Raw genomic sequence first — 10,623 nt, 5'->3', positions numbered from 1 at the left:
ATAGTTCAACTATGATACTCATAACAACTCTCACACCATACTGAAACTTAATTTACCATTTAGAAAATTATTTAAATTTAGTCTAGCAACTAAGTTAAATTTTATTCTCCTCGATCTTTTTTTTTTTAATTCTTATTTTTTTACTCAAAATTATGACTTTGTGAGAATATAAATGATCAATTAATCCATAAATAACAGCCACAAAATTCATGAGGAATAATCTTACAAAGAAAATTAACAATCATACAATGTGAAGCCATACATTATAAAGAGATACTAATAATAATCTAGCAAAGAAGGATTACATAACATGACTTCACCATAATTACTTTTAGTGAAACTAATAATCTTAGTTTTTAATAACATATTTAATTTATTTAAAAAAAATTGTAAGTCGATCACAACTTTTTATTCGTTATTTTTCTTTCAACTATAAAATTAGAATATATAATTAAACAACAAAAATTTTACCTATAAAAGTATACTTATAATTTTTCTTGTATGCAATTAGGATATTATATAATTGATGTAAAAAGTTATTGTAAGTTTGTAGCAAATTAAGGCTTATAAGGTACATTCAATCATATACCTACTAAAATTGGTCAAGTTTTGTGCATGCATATGATAGAATCAGAGGTTGGTTACGATGAACCAAACCAAGGAAAGTACTAAAGTACGCCCCACTATAAATTTTATTGACATAACATTATAAAGGATTTTGGTCTGACTATTTAGGACCTAGGTCATGAATGAATTATTAACAATTTCCGTAAATATTTCACAAACAAGGGTCCTCTTTTTTTTTTTTTTTTTTTTTTTTTTTTTTTTTTTTTTTTTTTTTTTTGGGGACGAGTAAATCTATCATCATGATATATTCTTGTGCAATAACTCTCAAATTACACATGGGAGATAAACTAAAGAAAAATAATACATATACTTCTATTTTCTACTTTCAATTTTTACTTTCACACACAAAATCTTGATGTAGACATTTGTATTGGGACTCACATAAAAAAGTAGTCTATCAGTACAGTGTCTGCCACATCAGGAGTAAAATTTAGGGAATATGATTTGGGAGTCTATGTAGTAGAACTCTAAACTAAAATAGGAAGAGTGTGTTGTGATCATATCTTTTAGTACAATAATTATGCCCTACTCACCCAGTTGATCACCCCTTTTGGGCAATAAGGGCCTTTTTATATATTGCAACTAGTAAATTACATGTGTGATGTATGGATAAATTTTTTTATTATATATTTAGATAATAAAACTTAAGATGAAATTATAAACAATTCAAATATTTGAAAGTGTATATTTATTTGATTAAAAGATTAGTGTAAAAGTATCACTCAATTAATTGAATAATATATAACTCGATTGTCTGCAATTATCTTGAAAATTTTGATATTGTAATATAATTTAGATAATTATATTATTGCTAAAATAAATATGGGTAAAAATAGAAAAATAATTTAAAAAGACATTAAGCTGTGAAAAAAATAGAATCAAATTCTATTTTAATGTTGTTTTAAATTATCTGATTGGCTACAATTTTTTTTTTGAAATTTGGAAATGTAATATGATTTAGACAATTATATTTATGAATTTATAATAGTTGTAAAAAGATGTGGTGAAAAGGAAAAAAAACTTGGATTAGTCTTGATTATTATTTAATAATTTTTTAAATTTACTTTTCATTTTCATTTATTAATTTAAAAGCAATGCATTCATGGCTGGTGAATTTTCTCATCCTCGAAAATAGTAAAAATAAAAATGAAAAATTATATATTGAAATTTAAGATTAGTTGTAAAACAAATATGAAAAAAAAGTGAGAAAACTAAATTAATAAGACAATTATATACCTAATGGTGAATTCGCAATTAATAAGACAATTATAGTAGGCAATTACATTAACAAATAATTATTATTTTGGTACATTAATTTTTGACTATTTAGTATATAAAATTAATTCTTTAATTATAAAACAATAGATTCATTTCTATATATGTTATTTGTTAACTTTCACCTAATTTTTGTTGTTGCCATTTTCCATATTAAAAAAAAAAAAAAAAAAAAAAAAAAAAAAAAAAAAAAAAGATGAAAACTTTATGTTGTTTAGATCATATTTTTCTTTTCTCGAAGCGATGAAATTTTATTAACACAAAATTGTTTAATTCATAGTTTAATTACATGAATATGAGGCATGCCAATTATTCCATTAACAAATAATAGTGACCAATAATTCTCTCTTGGAGAGAATTTTCAAATATATTATTGCAAAATCATCCATAATGTTTATAAATGTCAAATTTTAAAGATTTAAATCTCAAATTTTTAAGTATTATAAATAACATATGTGGTAGCATAAATAATTACAAGACTTATATGCTACGTATATGAAAGTGAGAATACAATAGAAATACGCAAGATATTAGAACAAAGAGTGTTGTATTGATAATGAGATGTTCTTAATACAATCTAAATATAATACAAAAGAGCTCAAAGAATCTATAGTGCTCAATAAGTATATCAAATCTAAAAAATCATATCCCATTTTCGGTTAGATGTAGTATCTATTTATAATCTCGAATCACAAAACACATATCGGGTCTCCATTTACATGTTTAACGTGACAAGACAACACTAGTGAATCGTGACACATGTACCATAGTGACGAAAAAAGTGATTTTTTTTGTTTGTGACCGGGCTTCTCGGCCTCAAAGCTTGAGCTCCGGCCAAGCATGATTGGTCTTCAACCAGGTCATCGGTATGCCTATCATATTATAATAATTTGACTCTAGATATATCGAATTTCAATGTAATTATTAAATATCGATTCTCAATACATATTTAAAAAAAAAAAAAGAAAAAAAAAAGGTAGAGGTAGTCTCTATTTATAAATTATAATGTCAAAACAGAAAACAAATGTCGGTCTCTATTAACGGGTCTAATGTGACAAGACAGCACTAGAGATTCATGACACGTGTTAGTGTTGTAGTCATGTCTACCGTAGTGACTACAAAAGTGATTGTTTTGTTTGTGACCTAGCTTTCCGTCCTTGAAGCTCAATCGAGCTTGGACAAAGCATGATCGGTCTTCGACCAGATCATCAACATGCCTATCATATTATAATTATTTGACTCTACATATATCAAATTTCAATGTAACTACTCTATTCGTCTCATTTTATGTGTCTGATTCGATCCACGAGGATTAACTAAAGTCATTTTTAATCTAATTTTTTATTATATTAAGTTTAGTATTAGTATACAAAATTTATATATTTAGAAACTACACTACAAAGTATTACTAAACACAAAAAATCAAATTTTAAAAAATAAATAAAAAGTATTAAAGAAAATAAATTAAAAAAAATAATTGATTTGATCAATGAATACTAAACATGACACATACAATGTGGCAGAATGAGTATTATATATCAAATCTCAAAACATATTTAAAAAGAAAAAAAAGGGGATAAAAAACTGTGTAGTGTATTATAATTCTGTGAATCTGGAGAAAGAAGCTTCCCCTAAAAATTTTCAAATCTGTTTGTTTGTCATTTTTACTGAATTTAAAAGTAATTAAATACAATTTACCAAACCTTGGTCAGCTGCTTCTCTTTTTATAAGGGAACTGTTACATACTAAAGATATAGAGAGAGAAACTGAGCATGAGCTTTAGAGAGAGAGAGAGAGAGAAGAGTGGTAAAACAGCAGAGATGCACCGCCACGGATCTGTTCTATTGTGTTCTCCATACTCATTCTTGATTTCCATTAACGAATGTTCAATGCGGAGCTTCTTCTGAAACGAAGGAGAGCTTTGATTCCTTTCTGAGCTCAATTGGCATTTAATTTTATCAACCGAGTCAACTCGGTGATACACTTCTTTCTCTCTCCCCTTCTCTCTCTCTCTGTCTCTGCTACAGTGTAGGAGTCGAAGTGGGTGGTTTTGGTTTCGGAAAAAGTGGTGATCTTTGGGGTTAATGGTTGATTCCCGGCTGGTTTCGCCGGAGCTCTGGTAAGCTCCGGCGAGTGTTGGGGAATTGGTTGAGGGAAATGTGTGTTTGGTAGTTGAAAAATGTTCAAGTCGGCGCGATGGCGGAGCGAAAAGGGGAAGATCAAAGGTGTTTTCAAGCTGCACTTCCGTGCAACTCAGGTCTTGTCTTTCTCACTGACTTCTCAATTCTATTATCTCACTCCATATTTGAATTTCCATTCCATTTTTTTTACCATTCTTGAAAAAGCAATGCTGGATGGATAGATAGTACATTGGGAAAGGTAATGAATGTGAGGACAGAATTTTATATCTTCCTTCTCTTGATTATACAGAACTATAGCTAGAATTTATCTTCTGACTTACCTGCATTTTAGTTTTAATCTGTGTGTTCTTGGAGTTGAAATCTTTGTTTTTCCTGTTTTTTATGCATTTGTGTTTTGTGAGGGATCCTAACTCATTTTAGTGTCAATCTGTGTGTTCTTTGGCTTAGCTGCATTTTAGTTTTAATCTGTGTTCTTTGGGGTTGAAATCTTTGTTTTTTTTTTCCCTGTTTTTATGTTTTGTGGGGGATCCTAACTCATGTTCTGTGCTTTGGGCATCACAGGTAGCAGGGGATGCATTGATGATCTCTGTGGTTCCTGGTGATGTTGGGAAGCCAACAGTGAAATCAGAGAAAGCGACGATTCGTGATGGGAGCTGTTGCTGGGAGAATGCGGTTTATGAGACTGTGAAGCTGTATAGAGAACCGAAATCGGGGAAGATTCATGAGAGAATCTATAACTTTGTTGTTGGAACTGTAAGTAATGTTTCCGGTATATATATGCATCTTCATTTGAGAATCTGTAACTTTGTTGTTGGAACTGTAAGTGATGGTTAAAGTATGCGCATCTATCTTCATACTTCATTGTCATTTCTGGTGTGTTAGATGCTTAGATGTGTGTGTGGTTTGTCGGGATTCCTTTTAGGGTTCTTCGAAATCGGGGGTTGTTGGAGAAGCTTCCATTGATTTCTCGAGCTATGCTGAGGCGACTAAGGTTTCCTCGGTATCTCTTCCACTCAAGAACTCGAAATCCGGGGCTGTATTGCATGTAAATCTCTTTCCCCCCTTCTCATTGTTTTAATTGAGTTGGATTGTTCATTAATGGCTATATGCTCAACACGTGGACCATTCGAACCCATGACCTTCGGTCTGGCTCTGATACCAAATTGAAGCATGTGCTCCATCTCAACTAAAGCCTAAGCTGATAGTTGGATTGCACATTAATGGTTATATGCTCAACAGTTTTTGCTATCTTTTTCGTTCGGAATGATCTGAAGGAATTTTGGTTGTATTTATAGGTATCGATACAACGAATTCATGATTCTTTCGACCCGAGGTACTGGTTAATCTTGAAATCTTGTTTTTGCTGTTTCTTTAGGTGTTGGATTTGGATTTAGTCCTCTTATCTTCTTTTGCTTTTTTTACAGTATTATTCAAGAAAACGAGACTGCTAAACCTGATGCCGAGGATAGGACATTGAAGGCTCAAATAAGCAACGAGGATATGGAGGCAAGTTTCCGAGAAAATTCTGTTGATGTAAGGCCTCGTTTTGTATCATTTTGAGAAGTTCTGTGCACTATTCTTGTATGTATAGACGAATATATTTGTGTTCGTCTTCTAAGTGGCTAGAGCTAACACCTTTGTTGCTTGACAGGAAACTCCAGTGAATAAGAACATTTCGGTTGTTGGCAAGTTGAATGGGCGGAGGGCGTCTAGTGAATCTGACATCACTTTGTCAAGCTCGGAGAGCAGCTCGGGGCTTGATACACCCCGGGATCTTCGAACGAAGAACAGCAATACCTGCAAAGACCAGACGGTTGGTGTGCCAGCAATCGAAGAGCACGAGAGATCACGGTGGGAGTGGATGGGAGCTTCTACTCTCGATGGTAGCACCGATGACTCTTCGAGCACTTCTCGAGAGGCCAATTTGAGAGGATCCGAAGAGATTCCAGACGATGTCGAGAAGCTGAGATCAGAGTTCGTTGCTTTGGCGAGGCAGGTAGAGGTGTCTGAGCTGGAACTGCAGACGCTTCGTAAGCAAATCGTGAAGGAGAGCAAACGAGGGCAGGATCTTTCGAGAGAAATCGTTGTCCTCAAAGAGGACCGGGATGCATTCAAGGAGGAATGTGAAAAACTTAAAGCCTCTCGGAGACGTTTAGATGATGCCAAATCTAGAGACGAGTTGCTCGACCGAGGGGACGTTCAGGCTCTTGTTCATGAACTCAGACAAGAACTCAACTATCAGAAGGACCTCAACGCTAATCTTCAGATACAGCTCGAGAAAACGCAAGATTCAAACTCTGAGTTGATTCTTGCTGTTCGTGATCTCGATGAGCTGCTGGAACAGAAGAATAAGGAGATCACGAATCTTTCTGGCAATGATGCTAACTCGAAACCCGACATTAACAACGATGATGATGATGAACTGGAGCAGCTCGTGAGACAGCATAGCGATATTAAAGAAGCATACCTGCTGGAGCGAAAGATCACGGACCTCCAAAACGAGCTAGAGATCTATCGAAGAGATAAAGACGAGCTAGAGATGCAGATGGAGCAGCTCGCACTTGATTACGAGATCCTGAAGCAGGAAAACCACGACTTGCTGTATCGAGTGGAACAAAGCCAACTTCAGGAGCAGCTGAAAATGCAGTACGAATGTTCAACTTCGTATGCCACGGTGAGTGAACTCGAAGCCCAGATTGAGTTCTTGGAGAACGAACTAAAGAAGCAATCTAAGGAATTCTCCGATTCCTCGCTCACCATTAGCTCGCTCGAGTCTCAAGTCAAGAGTTTGGAGGAGGAACTGGAGAAGCAAGCACAAGGATTCGAGGCTGATCTCGAGGCTCTCTCTCGAGATAAAGTCGAGCAGGAGCAAAGAGCTATACGTGCAGAAGAAGCACTGAGAAAGACACGGTGGCAAAACGCTAACACCGCAGAGAGGCTGCAGGAGGAATTCAAGAGGCTCTCGGTGCAAATGGCATCCACATTCGAGGCTAACGAGAAACTGGCGATTAAAGCACTGGCCGAAGCCAATGAGCTCCGCCTACACAAAACTCATCTCGAAGAAATGCTGCAAGCATCATCCGAGGAGCTCGAGTCCGAGAGAGAACATTACGAATCGAGATTGCACGAGCTCACCTGTCAAGTCGAGAAATCTTTAAATGAATTGAACAGCATAACACATCTTAAGGACGAGAAGGACATGCTAGTTGGTAAACTCGAGTCGGAGATAGGTACTCTTAGAGAGCAATATAACACTCGTTTTTCTGAGGATGAATCGGAGAAAGATAAGTTGAGGAAGCAGGTGTCCCAATTGAAGGGCAATCTGAAGAAGAAAGAAGACGCATTAAATAGCTTAGATAAGAAACTCAAAGATGCAAACAACAAGCTCGCGTCTACTAATGGAGCAAGAGCTGCTTCGAGGAACAATAAATTTGCATCTGCTACCCAGGGTCTCAAGGAGGTTAATAGTCTAAAGGATAAAATCAAATTGCTCGAGGTAATTTTACACCCGTAACATAGAAATTTGTGAATGTTAATGGTGTTCTATCATGGAATTTGACAATTCTTTTTGACTTTTTGCCAATGAATAGGGTCAGATCAAGCTTAAGGAAAATGCTCTCGAGACCTCAACAAATTCGTTTTTGGAGAAGGAGCAAGACCTTCAAAATAAAATTGAAGAGTATGAAGCGAGACTAGAACAAATCAATCAGAATACTGCAAGCATTTGTGAACAGAATCCCGAAAAGGTCATCTAAGAACATTTAAACTTCATATGATTCATTTGATTTAGCTAGTGCCATAAAGGTGTTTTTTTTTTGTGTTCTTGGATAAATTTGTATTTAAGTGAAGTGGAGCTAATCGTTCTTTATGCGATGCAGGTAGCTACAGAAGACTTAAGTCTGAATTCTGGCATGACTGAAACAGTAAATAGGTACACGCCACAATTGATATTCTCGATCGAGTTTTGTTATTAAAATGGGATTTAGTTACATAAATTAGTTCTAATGCATTTGGATCTCGAATTCCCCTGAGCAAATATTGTTTGCATTTTGAGCAGTGAGAATGGTTTACTATTGAGCGAAGTTACTTTACTGAGGGAGAAGAACTCATTGATGGAAGACGAGTTGAAGGAAATGCAAGAGAGATACTCGGAAATAAGCCTCAAGTTTGCAGAGGTAGAAGGCGAAAGACAGCAACTTGTGATGAAAGTGCGCAACCTTAAGAACGCAAAAAAGGGTCACTGAATCATCAACCAGATTCTTTTGCTGCTGAAAGATCTAGATGCAATTTGTATTCAAGAATTCATTCAAGAATGAAAAAGAAAAAAAAAAATAGAGAAGGTTGTATATTTATGAAATACATTCGTTCTTTGTTCTTTGTTCTTTGTTCTTTCCTCTCTTGCATATAGTATGATCTCCCTATAGGATATATAACAAAATGACAGTAGCCTTACTCTGTAGGTATATACAATGTGTATCCACAGATTTTGCATAATATTGATGCAGTTGTTAATTGTTTGTGATAACAATCACCTGTGAATCTGTGGCATATTTCTTTTCTTTTTTTGAGTAACGAGGAAATCTCGCAGCCAGTACCCGAAGATGTACACCAGGTAAACTACCCCACCTTTTGCTGGGAGTCGACCTTGTAACACTGTGATTATCAAGTCTTTTGCCGGGAGTCAAACTTGTAACACTGTGATTATCAAGTCAACAATCCCGCAGCTAGTACCCGAAGATGTGCACCGGGTAAACTACCCCACCTTTTGCTGGGAGTCGAACTTGTAACACTGTGATTATCAAGTCAAGAGTCCTGCAGCCAGTACCCGAAGATGTGCACCGGGTAAGCTACCCCACCTTTTGCTGGGAGTCGAACTTGTAACACTGTGATTATCAAGTCAACAGTCCCGCAGCCAGTACCCGAAGATGTGCATCGGGTGAACTACCTGCCTCTGGGAGTCGAACTTGTAACACTGTGATTATCAAATCAACAGTCCCGCAGCCAGTACCCGAAGATGTGCACCGGGTAAACTACCTCACCTTTGCTGAGAGTAGAACTTGTAATATTGTGATTATCTGGTCAACAGTATGATCAAGAAAGGAGAAAATGATGTGTTCTGTAATTTAGTAACTACATTTACAGAGTTTTGAAATAGCTGACAAGAAACAAATTGGAGAATGCTTGGAGATGAGAAAAATTGTTAGAATTTCTTTACTGATCTGAACAGGTTACAGTATCCTTTGGTTGCTGTGAGTGTTTCTTTCACATATATCAACAGAAATGTATAACTCAGTACCCAAAAAAGAAAAAAAAAAAATTCTCATAGTTTCTGGTTGATCAAGCCATAAACAGTGACTAAAGCCATAACCAGAGAATGATCAACATGAGGTTCCACCATCAAAGTCAATACATCATCTCCAAAAGCAACCCCAGATGTTGCCTGCTTTTGTTTTACCTGCAAAATCCCAGATCACAGATGTTAGACAGAGAGAGAAAGGAAGAGAGAGAGAGAGAGGAAAAAGAAGAAAGCTTTCAAGATTGATGGGGCAGAAGAAGAAGAAGGGACAAACCTCTGCAACTAATCTTGATCCACTGACAATCTTGAATGTTGATTTTCCAGGTAAAGCTATGATTTTATAGCAGCTTTCTTCAGGCTGATCACAAGCTAGATTAACACAGTAGTGATTGGAATCCCCTCTGAAGACATTCCGGCTTCTCTTAACACGAAAGCACAGAATCTCCTCATCGATCAATTCTGTGTTTCCCAATCTGTAGCCATCCCAGCGTCCAAAAACTGCTAATTTCTGCAGGATAATCAAGGCCAAAGATCAGAACCTGTCCAAACAAGATTGATGCAAATTTGTTGGTGAGACAAAATTGTACCTTTTGGCGTATGGAGAAGAGAACCCTGCCGTGGAGATCCATGAGATGAACTTCTCTGCTGCATTTGGTGTTGTAGTTGTCAATCCTGTAGACTATCTCGCCATTGGAGTCGAAAACCGTGCAGCCATTTCCATGGTACACAAGCGACTTCATCCACACTGTAAACGTCTCCCGCTTTGAAGTCATGTAAGAAGAAGAAGGAGAAGAAGGAGGTGAAGAGGAAGATGATGAAGAAGATGAAGGGCTCTGAGGATAAATTCTAGCCATGGAAATGAAAGGATGGAGAGAGAGAGAGAGAGGTTGAGTTGTTGACTGCCACTCTCCACCCTCTTTGAAGCCTATTTATTCTTTCCAGAAATTTGGGTAAAAAGTTTGCAATAATGCACTAAAATATAGCTGTGTGAATTTTCACAAAAACCAAGGAATATTTGATCCACCATGTGCTGATGTGCCATATTTTTATTTTTTTTTTAGAAAAAAGAAAACAATTTTCTATTTTTTTTAATTTTATTTTTGAGATAGTGAGAGGTACAACTATATCCAAACATAATTGCGAGAACTCTAGTCAATTTGGTCACACAATTAATTTGATAATCACAGGCTTTCTTTGGTAAAAAATTTGCCTATAGGTCAATTTTGACTTATTTGACCACTATTAATTGTTTGATTTAGTTAAAATATCAATATAAATGTTTGG

The 10,623-nt window shown here is 35.6% G+C and overlaps 2 protein-coding genes across 4 annotated transcripts; one reads left to right on the top strand and one right to left on the bottom strand.

Moving 5' to 3' along the window:
* Positions 1 to 3,638: 3,638 nt before the first annotated feature.
* LOC109166723 (protein MLP1-like) lies at positions 3,639 to 8,568 on the top strand. 3 transcript variants are annotated; one of them, XM_019315625.1, is made up of 9 exons: positions 3,639 to 4,159; positions 4,605 to 4,796; positions 4,966 to 5,088; positions 5,339 to 5,376; positions 5,468 to 5,576; positions 5,695 to 7,539; positions 7,634 to 7,789; positions 7,922 to 7,974; positions 8,101 to 8,568. In XM_019315625.1, the coding sequence occupies exons 1-9, from the start codon at positions 4,082 to 4,084 to the stop codon at positions 8,285 to 8,287; spliced, it is 2,781 nt and encodes a 926-aa protein (XP_019171170.1). In that variant the 5' UTR covers positions 3,639 to 4,081; the 3' UTR covers positions 8,288 to 8,568. The 3 variants fall into 3 exon arrangements, with proteins under 3 accessions (XP_019171170.1, XP_019171168.1, XP_019171171.1); XM_019315623.1 differs by having other exon boundaries at positions 8,098 to 8,568; XM_019315626.1 differs by lacking the exon at positions 8,101 to 8,568 and having other exon boundaries at positions 7,634 to 7,827; positions 7,881 to 7,943.
* A 656-nt stretch (positions 8,569 to 9,224) lies between these two features.
* LOC109166724 (protein LURP-one-related 11-like) lies at positions 9,225 to 10,260 on the bottom strand. The gene is made up of 3 exons (XM_019315627.1): positions 9,927 to 10,260; positions 9,614 to 9,847; positions 9,225 to 9,498 (listed from the first exon to the last, which is right to left on the bottom strand). The coding sequence occupies exons 1-3, from the start codon at positions 10,191 to 10,193 to the stop codon at positions 9,364 to 9,366; spliced, it is 636 nt and encodes a 211-aa protein (XP_019171172.1). The 5' UTR covers positions 10,194 to 10,260; the 3' UTR covers positions 9,225 to 9,363.
* Between the last annotated feature and the right edge of the window lie 363 nt (positions 10,261 to 10,623).

Source organism: Ipomoea nil, unplaced genomic scaffold (genome assembly GCF_001879475.1).
Source record: "Ipomoea nil cultivar Tokyo-kokei standard unplaced genomic scaffold, Asagao_1.1 scaffold3104, whole genome shotgun sequence".
In the NCBI taxonomy this organism is placed as follows: domain Eukaryota; kingdom Viridiplantae; phylum Streptophyta; class Magnoliopsida; order Solanales; family Convolvulaceae; genus Ipomoea; species Ipomoea nil.
This window is presented reverse-complemented; position numbering and strand designations above follow the sequence as displayed.